The following is a 23905-nucleotide window of genomic DNA, read 5'->3' as shown; positions in this document are numbered from 1 at the left end:
CTTCACATGAAGTGCACGTGTGTGATTGAGCTTGCGCTGAAATTCTTTGACTATGGATTACTTTACACGTCACCCTGCTCATTTCTATTGTGCAAGATGAGAGACAACTTCAATAACTGGCCAGGAATAGCCGCACTCCAGTCATTATAAGACGAAGTGGGCCTGTGTGATTGAGCTTGTCATGGAATTTTTTTCTGTAGATTATTTTTGAGTCACCCTGCTCATTTCCATTGTGCAATGCTCTTTTTTTTTTTGTGCCTAAAGACTACATTGGTTAATCGAAATTCTACATTAACTTTTTTTTTGGGGGGGGGGGTTATTTTTAGTAGTAATTCCTGCTAAAAAATAAATCACATTTGTAAGAAATAATCCACAAAATAGCAAACCTGAGATCTCAAGCAAGCACGATTGAAATGTCCAAACTGGACAAATCTATTAGAGCGTTTTCTATGGGGGGAGGCGGGGCCAACAGCTCAATCCAAACAGAGCTGCGGATCCATTTGGTAACCACCGTTTCCATGGTTACCAGGACCAAGCGGAAAGGCAACAGAAACAAAGGACGGACACGCACACACACACGTAACTTTATGAGTCATAGGCAAAACAACAGCCCATTTGATTTTTGGAGTACTCATTAACCGTGTTGTAAATATTTCACTGGAAACAAGGAAGAACATTCCCAATTTCCTACATTTGGGAACATCATCAGTGTAGTTTGTGGACTTACATATAGACAATATGTGTCTCATACTTGTGTGTTTGTGTGTGTGTGTGTGTGTGTGTGTGTGTGTGTATGAGAGCTAAAAACAGCGAAATTTCTGCCCAATCCAGAAGAGGGATAAGGAACATGCTGGGGGAAGAAGAAAGAGGGAGTTTTCAAACAGCTCACGGTAGGAGGGGGGAAGCAAAGGACGGAAAACACAAAGTTGACTAACCGGGAATTTTATAGGTCCGCTTGTCAGGATTCCGTGGAAGTGGACGCAAATCCAGCATGTTATCCACAAAAGGCGGAGAAAAAAAAAAGGGATCCCAAAGTTACTCTGCCAAAAAGTTTAGGAGGGAGAATGTGTGTGTGTGTGTGTGTGCTGCCTCCTGCTCGATACTGCCCTGTCTGTCGCCCGCCTTTGCATGTGTGTGTGTGTTGCTCATTTCCTGCCTGATGTGCTGGCGGGCTCCAGGCGGGCAGGCTGCACAGGAACACATGGCCGGCCACTGTTCCAACCAGGTCCACACATTCCACACGCGCGCACAAACGTGCACACGCACACACTCTGACCTGCTCTTACACCCCCGACTGTGACCGCTAACCAACACACACCCTGCGGTCATTTTGCATGTTTGAAAACCTCCCCCACACACTTACTATTACCAACCACGCACACATGCATGCCCGCACACACAAATTGGCGGAGTATGCGGAGCTTATTCCAGCAAGTTTAACTAAAACATACTTCACTCAATACTTTACTGTCTCTAAAAAAGCACACATTGTGGAAATAAGTAATTTTATGTTTCCCTACAATAAGCTGATTTGGTGCATTTTTTTGTTTGTTTGTTTTTTTAATAAATTGTAATTGCCCAAAACAATTTGCTAAAAAGATAAAAACATTTGTTGAGGGACAATTTTTGGGTTCTGTGATTTAACAAAATTATTTGTTTTTATTTCTAAATAGATATTTGCCAATTTTGAATATGGTATTTTTTGTAAAATCATTTAAATAATAATTTTAGATGATTTCATTTCTGGAGATTTGGGCTACCATATTTTTTGTGTGTCAATTTTGGCTCTTTTTTTTTTCAATGAGTTTTTATGGGAATATATTAAGGTTTTTTTCATAAATTTTATTTGTCTATTTTTTAAAATTAATTAATGTGGGGGTGTTTTATAGTTTTTTTTTTTAAATATATTTATTAATATGAATATTTTTGGTAGGAGTTGTAATTTCTAAAAATATTTTTAAATAAATTTAAAACAAATTTAAAGAAAAAAAACACTTTTAAATAAACTTTTTTAATCATTCTTATGTATCTATTATTTATTATAGAACATTCGCCATTGAATCTGATTGTTCTGTGCAAAAATAAATAAATAAATATATATATATATATATACATATATATATACATATACATATATATACATATATATACATATATATATATATATATACATATATATACATATATATATACATATATACATATATATATATATATATATATATATACACATATATATATATACACATATATATATATACACATATATATATATACACATATATATATATACACATATATATATATACATATATATATATACATATATATATATATACATATATATACATATACATATATATACATATATATACATATACATATATATACATATATATACATATATACATATATATATATACATATATATATATATATACATATACATATATACATATATACATATATATACATATATATATATATATATACATATATATATATACATATATATATATATATACATATACATATATACATATATACATATATATATACATATATATATATATATCAATTTAAAAGGAATGAGCACTGCGCCACAAACACAATCTCACACATGAACAGTGTGTGTCAACATGAAATACTGCAATCATTTCCACGCCTCCTCGCCTAGTTTTAAGCATGCATGTGCATGCGTGCGTGCGCGTGTTGATGTGCACATACCAGCACCTCGCCAGGTACATGTGCTCCTTGACGAAGACAGATCCAGAGAGCAGGACGTACCAACAGCTGGCGATGCTGTCGGGACTGCACAAGAAGAAGAAGAAGAAGAAGAAGAAGACCTTGTTGAACTTCATGACGTATGAGCTAAAACCTCTGTTTTGAAACCCTAACACTAGTTTGAAACCCTAACTGGAAACGCTCGAGTGTTCCGAATGTACTCACTAGAAGAGGATGCGGTTGGCCTCGTGTCTCTCGTACCTGGCCGAGGTGCACATGGACCTGAGGGAAGGGACAACAAAACATTGCTTTATTTGAACATCAGTTTTCATATATTAAAAACATCAAAAAGTTCTTCACAAAACAAATGATAAAAGTCTGTTTTGCACAGTTTGTAATTATTTTACTCTGTCTCTGGTTTATTTCGGGTGTAATTCTCCTGTCGACCAATAGATGACACTATTTTGTTGAACAATAAATTTGACTGAAGACGAATGAAAACCGGAAGTATTTCAAGTCAGTTTAGCTTTTGCTGAAGATTGTTGAATGTTAAATCCTCTTCAATCCTGCTTTTTATGCCTACAGAAAGTGACGTCTGTAGATTCATTTTAGAATGTACTTGCTGGGCATGATTATTGATGCAGATTGTAAAATGTTAAGTTTGTTACTTAAAAACGGGATTTGTATAGAGGGATCGGTCCATTTTAAATATATATATATATATATATATATATATATATATATATATATATATATATATGAAATATTTCAAAAGTGAGTTTAAAGACCTTAAAAAATATATATCATAAATGTTATTTATGTATGGTACTGTATATCACAGATTTCACAAGGGTGGTCTGGATGGAACATAACCGCTGCGATGGAGGCAGGATTACTGTATATTGTTTATTATTACTAATTGTCGTCACTGTCACCTGGCAGCAGCTGAGGGAACATTCCGGACACGTCGCACATACTGTGGCCACATGCTGTAAAACCTGTTTGCCATGTTACCCATCTACAAAAAGCAAGCAATATCTCAGAAAAGTTGCACCTAGCGCCAGGGGTGTGCATACTTTTGTGATCAAGGCATTGTTTGATTTATTTTTTTTTAAAGGACAAGTGGACCAGCAACCGATTACTTAATCATGAAAAGAAAAAGTAAAAAATAAATAAAAGTAAAATGTTTTATCCAAAAAGTATTTGTTGGATTTGAATGTTTATAATAAATTCACTAATTGTGTAATCAAATAAATGAATAAAAAATGGTGCAATATAATTTTAGAGGATAAAAATAGATAAATTAATGCTTATATTGCAAGACCATTGATAATGCAAATGTTTTGGGTTGCGGGATTAAAGAGCGGGCCATAGTTTGCTAGTTGCTATCGCTAGCATTGCAGCATTGTGTGTTAGCCAGCGGACCTTAGCTGGTGCTCCCTGAGGTGAGAGAGGACATCCATGTGGTAGAGGTGGCAGTAGATGGTGTGCAGGTCCTGAAAGACAGGAAAAAAACATGAATTTATTGCATTTAATTAATCTAAACAATTATTATATTCAGGTTCTGAGATTTTGGAACCATGCTATATGCGTGTTTCCCACAAAAAAACAGATTGACCGGCGTCTACTGTGTACCTAAAATGTACAATATGTATTCGATCATAAAATGTTGAGCTTGTCAATGCGTGTTTATCTCAAGGCTGGGAGGCTGTGGGAATATTTCCCAAACGTCCTGACGCGTTAACTGCGTTCACCTCATTGATGCCGACACGCTGACAGCAATCTGCCCGACGCGCTCCCAAAATAGCGCTCCATCAAGGCCGGTTGTCAAAGCGCTAAGAGGCTGACAGAATGCCGACGCTTAGCCGATAAGCGGCGGGCAGAGCTCCGGCACGGCCGTCAGGAGGCCACTTCATTGATCAAAATGGAGAGCGCGACTTGATTTTATGGCGAGTCACCAAACACCAAAATGACCCTAAAATAGCAGACTTCAAATCAAAATGGTTGACTTCCTGTGTGTTTTCAGTCATCGCTTCTTGAGACCTTTTTTGTGGGTCTAGTCAAGAGGGGCACGTCTACCGAATTTGATGTTGCCAAGCGCAACTGGCTCCGGGGGCTGAATTCTGATGTACGCAATAGCGGTTGGGCCGCAGCGTATTGACTCGCATGAAGTGGGTTAGTGAGCACAATCAAGTGCTGCAGTAAGCACCCCGTTGTGTTGTCAGCTCACGCCCGAGGCAAGCAGCTCTCACATGTGAGAAGTCTGATTGTGCCACTGCCTTCCGTACTGTGGCCCCTTTCCACACTTTCAATTTCCACCGCAGCCCGTTGATGCAGCAACGTTACTTGCTCGTTTATGAAAATGCCAGGGGGGAAAAAATGCAGCAATGATGAAAGTTTCCATAACAGAAGTGAGGAAATTGCTCACTTCAAGTTGACTTTGCTGCCTGAACGGGCTGCGGTAGAAGTTGGTCCTTCTATAGTTTCATCCGCAGTAAAGTTCAGACCTTTTTTCCATTTTTACCTCAACCTGTTGACGCAGTCAACAAAAAAATTGCACTTTTCCAGTCAGGGGAAAAAAAATAATCAGGAAATTGTCTCCCTCACTTCATATTTATTTTGGATTTTTGTCGCAGCCCATTGAGGCAACACAGTTTTTGGTCCTTCAAGAATGCCAATTTATTTTGTGCACTTAAGTTAAAATCTTTCCATTCCTACCACAGCTCGTCAAGGTAAGAAAGGTTCATACTTTGAGAAAGCACTTTTTTTTTTAAATAACTTAAATTTTATTCACTTGTATGTCCTTGTATCTTCTAGAAAGTAATTTGTTGTATTAAGGTTTCATTTTTATTTTATTAGCCATGTGTGTTTCCGCAGTTAAGTTAGGATATTGCCTCGCTTTTTTTTAGCTGACTTTTCCCGTTTCTAGCACAGCCCATTTAGGCAGCAAAGTACTTGGTACAACGACAAAGAACTTTGAAATGTTTTTTTAAAATAAAAAGTTAGGACATTCTCACATCTCTTTTGAGTTTTGATTATGATTCACTGCAGCTCATTGCAGCAGCAGTCTTTGTTTTTTTTTTTTTATATAAAAAAAAATTCCAGAATGTACAATTTTATTTTTATTTATTTATTTGTTGTTGTTTTTTTTCCTCAGGACATTGAATGTCTCTTCCAGCTGTCTTTGAATTTCTACCACAGCCCATTTAGTGAGCCTTCCAGAAAATATTTTAAAAAAGGAATTAGTAGCTGCTAGCAGGAAGCAGCTTCAATGTGTCAAAAACACTTTTTCATCTCCCAAAACAGCAGCACTTTAAGTTGTTGCTATTTGTGGAACCAAACACTTGTGAGGTCTTTCTTTTGAGTCTGTGCTACATGAGTGCGAGGAGCATGACTGCAACGATGCTGCCACCTGCTGGCAGACACAAAAGCGGCACTCAACTCAAGCCAGTTGAAAAGCTGAAAGCAGCTGCTAAAAAAAGTCTAATTAAACGACTTTGACCTTTTCCCCGAAGTGGAATCCAATCTTTGTTTTGGCCCACACTAAATGCTACGCTAGCGGAGGACTTTTTATGTGCGTCAACTGGTGCTCGCACAAAAAGGCGCTTGTCGCCATGGACGCCCACTCCACGCATTTCTCATGTTCACAATTGAGATGACGCCTTCCAGTCACATGCTGGATTTGAAGTCATGAATGTGAAAGAAATGTCGATGCTAAGGTATTTAAATTAACTTGATGTTTGGACACGTTTAGGACTTTTAGGGAGCTTTGTGAACAATTGATTTTCAAGACTTGAGGTGATGTTTCATGCACACTTTTAGGGGATAATTTTTAGACAAATTCATAACATCTCGGCAAGTTTGTTGGATCCGAAAGAATACGCCGCCGTTCTGCTCTCAGTCACACAGAGGCTATTGTGGACATAAGACACAGCGCGCCCCTTCAAAATGGCTGAACAAACATCTCGGCCGCATAGCTGACCCTCAACATTTACATCAACCTCCGACTCCTCCGGGCTTCGGGTCAACGTCGCACTTGGCTGAGGACAAACAAGGCCGAGCAATGTGCTTCAACGGGTCTGTTTAGCAAGTGAATGCTATATGAAAAGGCAAAATCAAGCATTCATTAACGAGCTGCAGACCGCAGCACTCTATGTGCTCCTTCTCAAAAGTATAAAGAAAATTGACTTGCTCTCCCTCTTCAATTCCTACCGCAGCCCGTTGAGGTAACTTGCACTTTGGAAGAATTACTACTCTTTTCTACAGTAAAGGTAAGGCAGAGCTTTGCTCTTTTCAAGCATACTTTCAATTTCGAGATTAAAGTTAATCATATCTTATCTTTGCTCACTTCAAGTTTACTTTCGATTTCTACTGCAAACTGTTAAGGTAGCAAAGTACGAGATTCTACTAGAAAGCTCTGAAATCTAAAATCATTCATCTATAGCAATACCTGCCCTAGCTATCCTGAAAAAGGTGATCTCTTTATTTGCATCTAGTCTACTTTCAATTTCTACTACCACCCGTTTAGGCAGCAAAATACTGGCTCAAACAGACTGCTCTAAAATCATACATCTGCATACATCTACTAAAGAAAGCAAGAAAAAGAGATTTTGAAAACTGCCTTGTTCTCTTGACATTTAATTCTATTGCAGCCCGTTGAGGCAGCAAGGTAGTTGGGTCCTTCTAGAAAGTTTTAAAACACACATTTTTTTCCTCCGTGATAAAGTTTGGATATTGTTTTCCTCTCCTCATATTTATTTTGGATTCCTACCACGATAATTATGACATTGCCTTGTTCTCTTCACAAATTCTTTCGATTCATACCGCAGCCCGTTAGGGCAGGCAAGTACTTGGTCCTTATAAAAAGGTTCCCCTCCTATCCCCACACATTAAAGCAAAAATGAATATAAACCGGGTAAATAAATTCAAGGAGCTGTTTTTCAGATTTATCTTGGATTCTTACTACAGCCTCTTGAGGCACCAAAGTATTTGGTCCTTCTCAAAAGTTCTTAAATAGTCCCTTTATTTTAAATTTTCTACTGCAGCCCGTTGGTCGATGCCACTTGCACTTGGTGCTACCATGACGTTCTCGATGATACTCGAGAGTCTGAAATCCTTCAAGTCAAAAGTTATCACAGGCAACATCAATGTGGGGTTACAAGAGCACTTGTAGCACTTAGAGCTAAATCCCCTCTCTGGGCCGTACAAAGGCGCTATTCTTAGCAACAAAGCTCACACACACACAGACCCAAACATCGCTCGCCGGTGTAATTGAAGACACATGAGGGCGATCGGCCGGCAAATCGCTTAAAAAGTGGCACAGAAGCAGACGCGTGGAAAGAAATACGGGAAATGTGTGCAGTTTCCATACCCTGGAGGTCGGGTGTGCTAACTGGACATCATCAAGAAAAAGTGTGAAAAAGTCACCTGGAAACTTTTTGCATCCGGGGAAGGGCCGATTGGCGACCGGGCCTGGAAAGTGGCCGCGTTGCCCGCCAAACCACGCAAAACACACACGCCACACGCACTGCAGTGGAAAGTATGACCTTTTCGGCGTAATTTTAGATGACTTTTCTGCTGGAATGAATGAAGTGGCAGGAGGATGTTTCACGGCTGTGTGCGGTCTGACGAGACCAAGCCACTAGATGTCAATGAAGGGCCTTCAGTCAGTGTGCAAAAATAATAATCAGGCATCTTCGTCCTGTTTAGAGCCATTTAGCTCGAGGTGCCACATAGCAATTTAATTAATGTTACTTTCTATTTCAACCGCAGCCCGTTGAGTCAGCTAAGTACTTGTTTTTCTAGAAACTTCACACAAATGCTTTTCACTGCAGTGAATTTAGGATTGTCCTATGTTCTTATGTTTTTTTTTATATATCTATTGCAGAATTTTGAGTCCTCTGTCCTTCTAGAAAGTTTTTAAAGTTTACTTTGGATTTCTACCACAGCCCGTTGAGCTAGGAAAGGTCATGGTCCTGCTAGATAGAATGTTAAAGAAACCTGTTTTTTAGCAATGTTAGCAGCTTGCCTTGCTCTCTTCGGGTTCACTTTGACTTTTTTTTTTTTTTTTTTTAACAGCAGCCCGTTGAGGCAGTATAGTCCCTGTTTAAGGTTATAAGAGAAAGTCGTAAAACAGCCATGCGCTCTGACGACGACAAGGCAGGAGATGTCAGTGAAGAAAAAAAATCCTTGAGCTATGTGCTGCTAACAGTTAGCTCAAACTCAAAACATGACATCAAATATTTGCCATTGAAATTAACATTTACTTTGGATTTATACCGCAGCCTGTCGAGGCAGTCAAGTACTTGCTCATTCTATCAACTTCTAAATCAATTTTTTTTTTTTACTGCAGTTAAGTTGGGATCTCTCCAAGATTACGTTATTCTAGAAAGTTCCAAAAATTTATTTATTTTTTTACAGGAATAGTTGAAGATATCCCCTTCAAGTTTACTTTGAATTTCGACTGCAGCAACATAGAGTGTCCTACATATTATACAATTAGATCAGAGGCTAATTTTACTTTTCATAAGCGATCTTGGCATAATAAATATGTCAATAAAATTGACACGCAAATCACATTCAAAGGTAGTCAAATCGCAGGTGATTTGGAGAAAACAGGACTGCGCCTTCGTAACTCCTATTTGTAAAGTCAAAGTGTGCTGAAGTCGCCATGTAAAAGTTCAACCTTTCACCATCGCAGCTGTGGAACCACGACTGAGTCACTTCCTGTTTTCCATTCAATTTCTTAAAAAACAGCAGCTTTTTATATTCTCCGTAACGGCGGCAACAGGAAGCTTTATTTTTGTCTTCTGCTTTCATTGTTTGAGGGTAAACGTTCCGGGAATGCAGTTGTCACATTCCTAGCGTTCCCCCACGAGACGGCAGGTGCATTCCTTTCAAACTTGTCAGGTAGCGTGTTTGAGAAACTCAAATCAGTCGGGTACCGAGGACACTCATGGCGTAAAGTTTGAAGAAGACTCTGTTATTTGGAGTCATAGATTAATTCAGAATTGCGGCTGCCCGAGAGTGGACGCAAATTTTTTTTTTTGACCATACTTTTTATACCGGTCAAACTCAAAAGAATTATTTCTGTAATATTAATCTCTAAAGTAGATGAGTAATTTATGACTTTCAATCAATCAAAATCATTGAAAAAAATATTCTGATCATTACGGTCACGTCAAATATTGAGACGGTTCCTGTCATCTATATGGCTGTCGCTGAATTTATTCAAGTCATATTATTAGGGAAGGGCAAGTATCAATGCCAGATATTGCCATCGAATTGGCAAATAAAATCTGACATTGCGCAAGTCCTCCTGGACAGTAGTTGGCGCTAAACTACAGTAGTTTGACAGGCAAATCAACAGCAGCATCAGAAAGAATGTCCCCCCCCCGCAATTTTTTGTCATTGTGTTAACTATATATGTATATGGTATCGGACCGAAAAAAAAGTGGTATTGAACATATTATCGTTTTGTGATTGTTTATCATCTCTTTAGATGGTACATAACGTAACACTGTATCAATCCCACAATATTAAATATCGATAGTTTTGCAACTATGCTGTTTTTCTTCCAAAATACTTATTACAACATTATATGATCAGATGTAACAAGACGGCATCGATACGGTATTGATACCGGCGCATCAAATATCGCAACTTTTTTCTTTCAATCAAATTAATGTATTACAATATTGTCATCAGCAAACTCTTGCGCTATCATTGTATCGGATGGCAACGATTTGTATCAGTACATGTAACAATATCATCACATAATTTAATCATTATGTCACTATTAGCATTTTTAAAACTGGATGATATCATTGATGAGCATTAACACTGCAGCATTAAATATCAATATTTATGTCGCAGTTTTCAATGTTTGTTTTTTTTTGTTTATAAATTATTATAATAACTAATTAGAACTACTATAACTATCTTCACCCACTACCCAAAATCAAGCTCACTCTTTATCAGCAGACTCATACGAAACATAAAAAAAGCTTTTAAAGGGGATTTGTAAAGTGAGACGGGTGAGTGAGTGAGTGAGTGAGTGAGTGAGTGAGTGAGTGAGTGGTCTTATGGTAACGGATATTGCGTAAAAAAAACGTGCGTTGGCAAACGACGTCATCCTCTGGTTGCCCAACCTCCATTAATCTCTACCTACAGAAAAGCCCTGAGGGAGGTATTTCGTCTTCACTTTGCATCACAGGTGGGCGAGAAAGTCACAATGCAAATGTTTGAGACTTTCAAGTTTTGCTTTTGGTCTTAAACGCACGCCGACAAAAACAGGATCACGTTGGATCAGCAAAGCCGTAAATGGCTCACGCTGTGGTGCGCATCCAACAACACCGCAGCTCTGCTTAGCTTCTGATGATGTGACAGCTGTTCCACGTATTCCATCGGGACATGAAGATGGCGGATCTTTGCTCCAAATTCATGGGTGGTGGCTAGCTACCTGTTAGCTTACGCTAACCTACGCAATGCTACCGACAACATTGCAGCTCCGTTCAGTTTTCTGCTTTGATGAGATAAAAGGTACTAAAATTGACATGGCCAACAAAGCTAGTTAACTAAAGAGGCTTAGAAATAACAACAAAAAATAAATACAAAAAATAAGCCTGTAGGGATACTTTACTTTGGCCCCGCCCCTCGACTGCGATAACCTGACTACATTTTGCTAGGCGAGTCCACCTGTATCCTCCATGTACATTCCATGCCGAGAGCCGTGTGCCTGTTGACGCCTGTTCTGCGGCATGGAATGTACCGACACACACACGCGCACACACGCACGGCGTGTTGTTAGCCCACGCATGCGCCAGCTATGACGCGAGGCCGCGACAGCGCGGCGGCCCGAGAACGGGCGCCCACAGGAAGCGGCGGCGTGTTTACTTTCAAACAATAGCCGGCAGGCACGGCATGGAACGGACGCTTCCTGGCTCTTTAAAACAGGTTTGCTTTTCGGAAAGGCTGCTGGAACACTTGCATAAAAAAAAAATAGGGGAGGAAATAAAAACAAAACATGTCAACAACGTGAGATAACTATAGATACATAAAGACTCGTTTTGTGGTGAGAGTACCTTGTCAACTTTGAATTGACAGAATTGCTGCTAATCGAGAGTGGACGAGAATCATGTACTGATTTGGTCATTGATCTCTTTTACCGCCGCGTCAAAAATTAACATGACTCTAGGCATGGTATTGAACACAGATCCACAATAACCAAGCTTGGCTGCTCGAGAGTGGACAAGAAACACTGAGTTGATCATTCGCACACATTAACGAGATTCTTGCCATGACTTAGAATTAAACAAAGTTAACAAAAGTTGTGATTAAGATTCATTCAGAATCTTAGCGGATAGAGAATGGATGAGAAACTTGGCAGAGATCAAGAGCACTCATCGTGGATGGTCTATGCCTAACAATTAAAATCATCCGGGCTCTTGCCCTGACATGACGGAACATGAATCCCCAAAAGATTTGGAGTAAGAGTCACTCCGAATTGGTTCAGCTCAAGAGTGGACAAGAAACACCGCATACCTTTCACTACATACCATGGATTTAAAATCAACAGAATTCCTGCGTTGAAATTGAACAATTAAAAGTTCTCTACTGATTTGGAGGGAAAAAAAAGGCTACTCGAGAATAATGACTGCTCGAAAGTGGAAACATTTTACTGAATGGATCGTTAACTCCAGCTACCTTAAACATCTTCGACTGGTTATCCTGTAACAGCACATATTAATAGGACTTTTGCTCAGATCTGGAATAATAACCCAGTAATATGACCAGTGGATGAGAAGCATGTGCAGATTGCACGTTTGACCAGAACCAACTAGAACATCTAGGATTGTTTATCATTCAAAATCAAAAGGACTATTTGCCTGACATTGAAAATAAAACCACAAAAGTTTGAAATTTAGAATTGCGGCTGCTCGAGAGCGGATGATGAGAAACATACAGATTGGCTCTTTGATCCCAGCTCACAGCTGGCAGTCAAAACTGTTTGAGCTTTTTTTTTTATTTTTAATGAACACATCCTGCAAAGTTTTATTTGGATTTAGAATGTACGTAGTGGACCAGAGGAGAACGCCTGAATCGGCTCTTTTGACGTTCATTGGTGGAGCGAGCGCTTGTTATGGTTTGTTCACGTGCATACAAAAGCGCTCTATGGACGGCGTGAAAGAGGCTTTCTGGTTGGCGCGCCGATGCAAACAAACAAGGGATCAAGAGACGTCAAAAGAGGCCCTTTATGAAGAGATGGAGGTGCTATAAAAAGAAAGAAAACAACGCTTGCCCCATTGCGTTTCCACAGAGGGGACGTGAGAACGCACCACAGATCGGGCACTTGGGGTCCGAAAAGGCCGTTGTCATCGGACCCACAATGCAACAGGGCTGTCGCTGTCAAAACGCACGCTGACAAAGCAAAAGTCAATGACGCACATCTAGGATTGCGTATCTTTCAAAAAAAAAAAAAAAAAACAATAGGAAGCGTGCGCAGAATTGGAAAGAGGAAAAGTTTGGTATAAGCTTTATTCAAAACTGTGGCTGCTGGAGAGTGGACGAGAAACATGTCACGGTGGGACCTTTTTCCCGGCTACCTTGAGCTTCTTGGGTTTGGAAAATCAAAATCTATAGGATTCTTGCGGTTTGGATGACGTATGCAATTTTGAAATAAAAAAGTTTGGCTGCTCAAGAGTGGATGAGACACATCATAGCGATTGGACGTTTTAAACCAGGCGACTCCATCATCTTCTGTTAAAAAGCATTGTCCAAAATCTTTCGTAATCTTGCTTTGAAATAGGCCAATATCCCTGAACGCTTTCAAATTGTGACTGCCCGAGAGTGGACGAGAAACATGTGGGATTAGACCATTTTCTCAACTATCTTGAGCTTCTTGGAAACTCTTCAAAATCTGTATGATTTTTGTTCTTGCTACGACATACACAATTTTTAAATTTAAAAGAAATGTGGCTGCTCAAGAGTGGACGAGATGCCTTCAGGGACAGTCTGAAATAATAGACCAGCTATCTGCCCATTGTCAGGTGCGGCCTTTAGGACCGTCTGACATTTCAATGTTGCACTCAGTGACAATATGACGTCATAGCCTTCCTCACACAACTTCATGTATTGAGGAGTTGCCTTAATTGGCTGTCTGAAATCACAACGTAACTGACGTACATTTGTTCAAGTGTGGCCTTCAGGGACGGTTAGAAATCGTATCCTATTCTAACCTTCTTTGTTGTGTCTACTTGTAATGCGTGCAGACTGTAGCGTACAATATGTAACGTCCACAGTTTGACTCGGCGTGGCTACCGTCACAAACTCGGTGTTTATACACGGCCATTTAGTAGTCAAAGCCATTTAACTCCACTTAACTCGCGATTAAATAGCACTTATTGCAATTTAATAACGTAATCCAATGGCAAAACAAGTGAGTCTGTATGAAGTTGTGAGCTAACTGAGGGGAGGAAAAAAAGCGATGTGCTAATTTACAAGAGCGATGGCTTCACGTACCTCTGTCGTCCGCAAGGCGGGCGGCTTCCTCAGTGCCAGTTTGAAAGAACTTTCCATAGCTCCGGTCATTTTCATAACGTCGAATTGCAACTAGGAGGGACTTTTCCTTCCTCTTAAGTCGATTTTAAACTTTGGGTGGTGTCACATCCCCCGCGTTGAAGCTTGTCCTCGCCCGGGCGCGCATGGACGGTGAAGTTTTTCAGCTACCCGCCCCGCCAACCGGGCAGCAAAAACACGCAATTAAAAAAACTCAAAAAGCTTCAGAAAAGATCGTCGTGATCCGGTTAAAAGTGCCACAAAGTTGTATCCGCGTCGTCATGGGTTCCGTACGTCCATCTCGACCGCCGGAACCGCCGCGAGTTCCATCCGAACGGTGGAGATTTTGGTTCCCTCCTCCAGGAGAAAGGAGCGAATGTGGCGAGTTGACGACATACATCTGTTTGCCAATAAATAGGCGCTGCGTTCATGTACACTAGGACGGGGCGGAAACGAGTAACGACGCATGGCGGCTTCCTTGAAAAATTAACGTAAATCCTGATTAAGTAAATTCCTACTGATACAAACATATCAAACAAATTATCTTAACTAGTGTTGAGCTATTTAGAATTGACATTGACCACGCTGTACTGGTAATGCCAACTCCACGTACTTTTACGTAGTCCCTGAAGGCATCACTGACTGCTGACACTTTCAGTAGCTGTGAAGTGTAGCGAAATCTGACTACCGTAATAAAAGCCAAGAAGTTCATAAATAACACGATTTTATCATGGCAATTGTATCACTTATTCACTGGTCAACACACTGCATTATGTAATCGTGTCATGACAAGATACGGTGTGTGTTCTTAATCTGAGTCACTTTCTTTGGACACTCCTTGAAGTGCTCGTCTTTTATTGCATAACTGGGGCGAGCGTGATCGTTTTACTCCACTTTCTCTACCGCAGGGGGGCAGCATCAAAGGGGGCTTAGGTTCACATGGCGACCACAATCAAACCGCCACCGAGTGAGGCGGTAATTGTCGTTTATTTTATTTTATTTATTTATTATTTACAAATTTGAATATGACTAATTTACTATTCACACTATTTAAATTAAAATTTGTACAATAACAATATTGGAGCAGAATAAATATATTTTGATTATGTTCATTGTAATATTTTACAAAAAAAATGTGCTACATGAATCAACTTTAAAAATATATATATTTTAATGTATAAAATACAAAATATATTTTAAACTCAAGTGAGGCTTTTTGTAAATCACAAAATAGGTTTTAAATTATCAATTAAAATGTGCACTATTGATACAGCAATTTTGAATACTTTTTCAAAGGCTTTATGAATAAAATAATCCTAAAAATTGGACTTGCACTAAGTTAGCGGTTTAATAAAATGTGCATGGTTTTGCAAGCTGACAATTGCAAAAAACAACAATATGAAAAAAAAACAGGAGACTCCTTTATGTCCAAATGTCTGCATCTTTATTGCACAACATTCCCATAAAATTGGGAAAAAGATATTTGCGAGGAGACAATTGTTGAAAAGGTATAAATACATGGAAATGAATTGTACAGTCCACAAAAATAACTTAATCATATACAAAGGACACCTTTAACACACAAACAACAAGCGCTAATCAACATTAGCGGCTGTTTGGAAGCCTGCGATGACATCGTCATTTCCCATTAAGACAAAAAGGAAGAAAGCACGGTTAAAAACAAGAAGAAAAAAACTCAGAGGGTTTTCCTGCATCTTGTTGCGGTTACTCCTTGCCGTAAACATGGTATAAAAGTGTGAAAATATTCAGCATTTTACGTTTTGGTTGTAAAATAGACCCAGCGATGATTCCACGACGGGTGGGGAAAAAGTTACATGTTGATTTAAACAGTTAGAAATCCCTTTTTAATAAATGACCTCAGGGTAGTTCTGTGAATGGTGCGTAAGAAAATCTTGAGGTAGTGTTTGGAAATTTTCGGAACCGGTTTGTCATGATATACTTGACGGGGGTGGACTGGAGGGGATGTCAAATTGGCTTGTAAAAAAAGACAAAAAAATTGGCATCCTTGTTTTAAAAGACTTATTTCACCACGGCTGGCTTATTGGAGATTGTACGGGGAAAAACACAAAATCAAATACCTCAAAGTGTCTTTCTTGGCGTTAAAAGTTAAACAAGTACCAAGGAATGCTTAGGTCCACAGTGAAAAGAGATTTTTAAAAATTACATGACCAGATTCAGGTCTGAATCTTACAAGTCAGGAATTAACAAGAAAAAATAAAAGCGGTATATTGAAGAATAAGCTCGCTTATTTGAGAACAAAGCAGTCTACTTTTGTTTCATTTTATCAAGAGAGAAATGTGCATATTTTCAAGAATAAGGTGATATATTTTTGACAACAAACTGTATTTAGTCATCTTGAGGGATTTTTGTTCATTTTTAGGAAAAAGTTGGTAAAAGTATTGGAGGAAAAAAAACATTCAGGGAGGGAAAAATCTCCTTTCTATACAATACAACCACCAGGTTACTATTGTAACTTTTTCACCAAAATATACACTTTATTTTTCTCCAAAATAAATGTCTTAGTTCTCATAAGACTCTGAATTCATTTTAGTTGTGTATTATTTTGTTTCTTTTCAGTGTGGTCCTAACACTCCTTTCGTCATAAAGTCTTTGGCTTGGTGTCCGAAAGGAAAAAAAACAAAACATTCAAACAAGAGGCTCTTCCTTTCTTGCCCAACAGCACCCTCCTGTGGTGTGTTGGAGTACTGCACCTGTCAGCAGCAACAGTGTGTGAGGTCCACAAAAGAATGAAAAGAGAGGAAAAAGGAAGCCGAGACTTCGTTCCCTCGTCCTCACAGCAAGATCTGGGCCACGTAGGGCGAGTGCGTGCTGGCCACGGCGGCCAGAAGCGGCAGGTCGCTCGATTCGATTCTGAAATAAACCAATGACGTCATCAGAAATAATGATCCAAAAGTATTTGGCTTTAATTCTGTCCCTTCTTCCTTCCTCATTTAAAACAAGTTAATTTCAAGTGTAGTGTGTATGGAATTTTGTCCCTCTACTTTATAATAATAATAATAATAATAATAATAACAATGATGATGATTATGATAACATTACTGGGTGCTCACCCTAAGACCATGCCCAATTCTTTGACATGGACTCTCTTCTGACCCTTCAGGTACTCGGCCAGCATCTTGCTCTTGAAGTAGATCTCTTGCAGGCGGTCCTCCAGGTGCATGATGCACTGAGGACAAAGAACATCCGTCAAAATATGCGCCGCGGAAACCTTGCTAGACAAGCTAAAGTCTCATGAGATTTGCTCAAGTCACAAAATATATATATATTTTTTTTAGTTTTGCTGAAGTTTTTGTGGAATCTTGTGAGATTTGATAAATTACTGCAGTCTCATGAGCTTTGCTGACGTCTAAAAAAGATTTGATAAAGTCTTAGGAAACGTTTCGAAGTCTCACAAGTGGTCTCGTGACATTTTCTAACGCCTCAAAGATTTTCCTAAAATTTTTTGAAATTTGCATCAGAACATTTGCTGAAGTATCTCGAGGTTTTATCAAACCTTGTGAGATTCGCTTTTAAGTCCACAAGATTTCTCCAAACTCTCAAAAAAGCAATTTTTTTTTTTAAATTCAAGTTGCGGAAGTCTCACCAGATTTTTTAATATATCACCAGATTTTCTGGTTTTAACAACTTCTGAAGACTCGGGAGATTTTTTTAATTTTTTTTTTTACAGGTTTAATTTTCTCAAGTCTCAGAAACTTCTCTGAAGTCCGAACAGATTCTGGGAAGTCTCGGTATTTGCATAAAATCAAGAGTTTTTCTGAAGCCTTAACATCCTCAAGTCTCAAAAAGACACTTGGCTAAAATCTCATTGCAAGATTAGGGACAGTCTCTTTTGTGAGATTTTCTTCTGTTTTAACTCTTTGACTGCCAAAAACGTTAAATAACGTTTAGTAAAATCCTATGGAGGAGTGCCAAAGACGTTAAAAGACGTTTGTTTCAAAACAGAGGTGAAACTAACCATTTTCTATTGTGGATTACTGAAAAATGGAATAAGGTAGAAACAAACTTTTTTTTTCTGATGAAAGATGAGAGTCCAATCTTTTTTTGGTAGTATGTGTGTTTCCATAGTCCAAACACATACTTTTCTATGGACCTTGAAAGATCAGTCAAAATGCTTAAAATCGGCTGGCACCCACGGCATCCCTTTTCTGAAAACGTCTGGCAGTCAAAGAGTTAAGAGACTCTTACTAGATTTGCTGAAGTTTCACAAGATTATCCAAAGTCTGAAGAGATTCTGGGAAGTTTCGGTATTTGCAGAAGTCAAGACATTGTTGAAGTCTCACTAGATTTGCTCAAATGTCACAGGATAATCCAAAATCTCATGAGATCCTGGGAGATTTTTATTTTCTCACGAGAGACAGAAGATTTGTTTAATTCTTTCTTCAAATCTCTCTAGATTTTCTCTCAAGTTATTTCTCTTTACATCAATTTTGGTCAAATTTCAAATTGTACCAATTTGGAGGTGAAAACATGTCGTCATGTGGTTGCGTGTGTGTGCTACGTACAAAGTTGGGGGACATGTTGAGCTTGTAGAGCTGCTGCGTGGAGTGCAGCAATCCTGACACCAGGCTGGACACCAGCACCTCCTTGCCCAGCTTGCCCACGTCGGTGGCTCTTCTCTGGCTGCTGGCCACCTGCACCGTCCACTTGTCCGTGTCGGCCACGATGCACACGGCCTCGGCGATGGGCTCGTCCAGCACCGGATGCTGCGTACAACAACACCGGCTAACATTACACCACTTTCACTTTTTTTGGGTCCAAGCACCCCCTTACAAATTATTTGTGGCCCCCATTTGAAATAATCAAATGTATTTGTTTACTTGGACGGCGTGCGTGAGTTCAGCCATGAGGCTCTGCCGGAGCTTGTCGTCGCTGGGCATCCCGTGCAGTACAAAGTCCGGCACGTAGGTGGGGCAGTAGCCGCCAAAGAGGGAGCGGCCGAAGTTGGCGATGGTCGGCTTGGAGTAGTTCTCCACCAGTTTGGAGCTGCCGGTAAAAACAACACGTCTGTAAGTTTGGATGCGCAATTGTTATTCAGCTTCGTGACAGTCTGATCAATGCATTCTTTCTGTGGTACTTTTTCATTTATGTGGAATTCGAGCACCAGTAATTCAAGTCCAGTTAACTCTTTGACTGCCAGACGTTTTCAGAAAAGGGATGCCGTGGGTGCCAGCCGATTTAAGCATTTTGACTGATCTTTCAAGGTCCACAGAAAATTATGTGTTTGGACTATGGAAACACACATACTACCAAATGAAAGATTGGACTCTCATCTTTTATCAGGAAAAAAAAGTTTGTTTCTACCTTATTCCGTTCTTCAGTAATCAACAATAGAAAATGGTTAGTTTCACCTCTGTTTTGAAACAAACGTCTTTTAACGTCTTTGGCACTCCTCCATAGGATTTTACTAAACGTTATTTAACGTTTTTGGCAGTCAAAGAGTTAATATGCTGTCAATAGCAAGTGGCACTTTAACCCTATAACGCCTGTACCATGAAATACATGAGAGAAAATTCGGATTATATGTAAATAGAGTATATATTGGTCCTTTTGAACAATTTTTTTTTTTTTTTAAATCAACTTCCACATATGACTTTTGATTTGTGTCATATTGGATACATTCAGTCACAATGATGTAAATTCGTACATTTATAGCTATCAAAAATATAATAATAAACAGATATATCAAACATATAAGTATTTCCAAAAAACGAGAAAGAACATTTCCCACTATTAATAAGTATAGGTGCCTCTTCTTTCTCAGTTGGGGTGACCTTGCAAGGTGATACTGCCCTCTAATGGATTATCTGTGCAATGCATGTGTCTGATCATATACCCAAAGGGTTTTAATGGTGAAATGTGTATTTAATATGGCGTTATAAGGTTAAATAAAATAAAAGAAAGTCAGGTTAAAAGAAACGCAGAAACGTGGGGCAATTTGCAAATACTGAGTCACGGTGTATCTAAGAAGAGGGTTTGATGCATTGAGACACACACACTCACCCTGGGAATGGCACCATCACCTCCTCCTGCCAGTCCTCCGTCTCCTCGCTCTCGCTGTCGCCCAGCGCGCTGTCCGAGCTCTCGTTGCGCGGAATCTCCCAATCGTTGAGGGGAGCCGCCTTGCACTTTTGGTCCTCATCGCCGCCGCCTCTGCCGTCGCCTCCGTCCCGGTGGAGGACGGGCACGGACAGGACGAGTCCCTTGTCGCACGAGTCCGTCGAGGCGCACCTGCACCTCCTCTGCGCGTCCGACAAGTCGCTCGCGTTCTCCACGCCGTCCTGGACGCGGCGTCCTGCCCCCGAAGGGTCCAGAAGGTCTTTGTGAAGACCGGCCACGGTGCCGGCAGCCTCCTCTCGTTTGGCCACGTCGTCTATTGTCCTCGTTTCCACCGGGTTCTCCGGACAGAAGTACTCGTCAAATTGGCTGTAATCCGGAACGTCGGGGTTCCACTTGGGAAGTTTGCTAGACACCCGCTGCAGAGATGGGGGTTCCTGCGACGGGGGCGGCAGAAGCTGGTGGAGTTTTCTGTGCTGCTTCATGTCCTCCTCCACTTTCCTCCGCCGGCTGTCTGTGTCCGACTCAGGCGACATGGAGTCACCGATGAGGAAGGTGACTTTGGTGGACGGCTCCTCCGTCACGATGAGCGACATGGGGCCCGACATGGAGCTTCCAGGGGGGGAGTTCTTATCCGGAGGCTTCTTCTCTGGGAGGAAGCCTAACAGAGGGTCTCCGACGGGTTCCCTACCCAAACCCTCGTCCGGTCCACGCTCCCTCGGTGAGCACGAGCCCACAGGCAGCACCGTCTCCAACCGGGCCTCGGCAGTCAGCGGGCTGCCGGACTCCCTGTGAGGCCCCTCGGGTTCCTCCGAAGTCCGGCAAACATCGTCCTGGAGAGTCCCGAACGCTTGGCTCTGGTCCTCGCGCTCGTCCTCGCCCTCGTCGTCCTTCTCCGCCAAGTAGTCGCCGCCGGGCTTGTGCACCGTCACCAGCACGTAGTCCGACTCCTCCACCTCGCCCTTGCGCAGCGAGGTGGTGATGAGCGAGCCGGGCATGACGATGGCCTCGTCCTCGGCGCTGTCCAGCATGTGCGTCTCCAGCAGTTCCGAGCAGCGGATGAAGTACGTCAGCACGTAGAGGAGGCGCTGCACCAGCTCCTGACGGCGGCCCACCGCCACCGTGCGCGCCAGGCGCACCGGAGACCCGATGGCGCCGTACAAGTCTCCTGAGAACGCATGATGTGACGTTAGCGACACTTTTAGCTTCTTCTTTTTTTCTCATCACAAACAGCACAAAACACTGTCAATGACTCACTTTTTTTTATGTGCGTGAATGCTTTGCAGTTCTTAGCTATGACCACTCGGTGTCCCCATGAACCTACTTTCAAATGCAGCATGCTAGATTTAATTTTTACCTTTTTTTTTTTTTAAATTGTGATAATTATATAAGTCTAGAAATATCAGCTATTCTTATCATAAACTATTTTAAACTATAATTTCCAACAATGTTCACTATATTTTGCAACAAAATTCCATATTTGCACCCAAAAAAAAAACACTGTATTTTGTAACAAAATTCATGTATTTGTGTAACAAGCAAAATATGCCTAATCAAAATTGAACACGTTTGAACACAATCATTTGCAACAATATGCCCTATTTTATACAAATAACATCACTACATTTTGTAATGAAATTCATTATATACTGTGATTTAATATTATATATAATTTATCCACACAAAAAAACTAAATATTTTGTTTGCACTTACTATATTACAATCTGCCTTTTTTTTATTTATTATTTTTTACAAAATTCACTATTATCTGTGACAACATTTTCAGATTTTGCAACAAATTTCACCATAGATTTAGTAACATTTTGGCACATTTGCGTATTTGAAAGAGCGGTAGGGCTTTTTTAAAAAAAAAATGTTATTATTATATCAATATAAGAAGAATACTGCCCAGTGGCATTGTTTGTTGTTTTTTATGCAAATCTAGATAAAAGCACACATCCAGGAATGACTTTCAAGAGATGAGACTAAATCCAAATATTCTCATGTTTCAGGTTTCCCAAATGAGGACTGTTTGGCCTTTGCAGAGATAGAAAAAAAGTTTGTTTGAGGTCATTTATTTATTTATTATTACATATATTCTATATACGCCGTCTCTCACCGAGCTGCGCCCACAGCGGGTTGTAAGGGTGCGTCTTGGCCAGCATGTCCACGCTGGGCGACGAGTGCTTCTCCAAGAAGATCTTGATGGGCGGCTGGCCGTTGGGCATGACCGTGGGCACCCAGGCCAAGTGGTTGGTCAGGACGGCCGTCAGCAACGCCGGCAGGAACCTGCCAACGTCACAAGATGGACAGGGTGAGCCGATGGGAAGGGAACGCCAATGTGGGGGCAACCGCGGGGGGCTTTATCGCAAGTTGAAAAGGTCAAAAGTGGACAGTGAATAAACACACACACATTCTTGCGGCATGATTCACTTCTCATTTCCAAACAAGCGTCTACTTCCCTTCCTGTCTCATGACTCCGCTTTGACACGGTGGTCGACAACACAAACATTAGGAAGAAGCTAACACGACTGTATAACTTGATTACAGGATGAGGGAGAGGGGAAAAAAAATTGAATTTCCCTGCAGGTATTAAAATTGTCCTGTCGCTAAAATTACTTTCTCCCCAAAAATGCAAATGATAATTTTTTTTTGTCAGAAAGTTAAAAAATGGAAGAAGAATTACCTTTATGGAATGAATTAAAAAAATATATATAAATAAATAAAGTAAAGCTATTGGAGTCATTATATTATTATAAGTCTTTTATAGTTATTAACAAAAAAAAAACTATTTTTATTTTCAATATAATCATCTTGTTTAGCATTTTAAGATTTTCTAAACTTTTTTTCCCCCCCCTCTTCAGGAATAAAAATTTGTGTCAAACATTATTTTAAGCGACCCCTGTTCGATTCCCGGGCTGTGTGGTCCTTTCCTGCAGGTCTTTACCCCTCTCCCGTTTCCTATCAACTCTTCAGCTGTCCTGTCAATTAAAGGTTAAAAAGCCCCCCCAACCCAAAAAACAGTGATTTGTGGTTGCTAAAACATAAAAAAATAAAATAAAATTAAAAATCTAAATATGATTTCCTAGCAATTAAAATGTATATAAAAAATGTGTAAAAAGAAGAATTTGAAAATTTGTATTTTCCTGATGTATTATTTTTGTAAGAATTAAAAAAGAAAATTAAACACTTACAAAAACAAGGGACTACATTCAGTTTTCCTTTTTAGGGATTTGCCTTTAAAAATTAATTACAGCATTTATCTGGTGTATATAGATAAATGTAGTTGGAAAATTGATACTTTATATATTGATATTTTTGTTCCCTAAATATAAAGTTAAAGAATAAACACATTTTAATTTATTCTTTTAAAAGTTAAAATGTCGGTGTTCAAATGTGAAGTATTTCTAAACATTAGTTTTTTGTTTTTTAACTTATCTTCATTGACTTTTGTATGTGACTAAGGTGTGCAATCTCACAAAGAAGTCACACTTCAACAAAGCCAAGCCTTGGTGGTGACCTAAATAAT

At 39.9% G+C, this 23905-nt stretch overlaps 2 protein-coding genes across 11 annotated transcripts in view; both read right to left on the bottom strand.

The window, feature by feature from the left end:
- Positions 1-14666, bottom strand: part of rapgef6 (Rap guanine nucleotide exchange factor (GEF) 6) — a 67721-nt gene extending 53055 nt beyond the window's left edge. For 7 of the 8 annotated variants that reach the window (XM_077546213.1, XM_077546219.1, XM_077546217.1 and 4 more), the window contains exons 1-4: positions 14245-14666; positions 4150-4220; positions 2950-3006; positions 2728-2811 (exon numbers count right to left, since the gene is read on the bottom strand). In XM_077546213.1, the coding sequence (XP_077402339.1) occupies positions 2728-2811; positions 2950-3006; positions 4150-4220; positions 14245-14319 (287 nt within the window). In that variant the 5' untranslated portion in view covers positions 14320-14666. Of the gene's footprint in view, positions 1-935; positions 1748-2727; positions 2812-2949; positions 3007-4149; positions 4221-14244 lie in introns of those variants that run through there. The other variant, XM_077546221.1, reaches the window with a different exon arrangement.
- A 1035-nt stretch (positions 14667-15701) lies between these two features.
- Positions 15702-23905, bottom strand: part of fnip1 (folliculin interacting protein 1) — a 29012-nt gene continuing 20808 nt past the window's right edge. For all 3 annotated transcript variants that reach the window (XM_077546635.1, XM_077546637.1, XM_077546636.1), the window contains 6 exons: positions 22496-22665; positions 20323-21544; positions 19140-19305; positions 18825-19025; positions 17373-17488; positions 15702-17172 (listed from right to left, as the gene is read on the bottom strand). In XM_077546635.1, coding sequence (XP_077402761.1) covers positions 17094-17172; positions 17373-17488; positions 18825-19025; positions 19140-19305; positions 20323-21544; positions 22496-22665 — 1954 coding nt within the window. In that variant the 3' untranslated portion in view covers positions 15702-17093. The remainder of the gene's footprint in view (positions 17173-17372; positions 17489-18824; positions 19026-19139; positions 19306-20322; positions 21545-22495; positions 22666-23905) is intronic.

This window comes from Vanacampus margaritifer, chromosome 16 (assembly GCF_051991255.1).
Source record: "Vanacampus margaritifer isolate UIUO_Vmar chromosome 16, RoL_Vmar_1.0, whole genome shotgun sequence".
Lineage (NCBI taxonomy): Eukaryota > Metazoa > Chordata > Actinopteri > Syngnathiformes > Syngnathidae > Vanacampus > Vanacampus margaritifer.
This window is presented reverse-complemented; position numbering and strand designations above follow the sequence as displayed.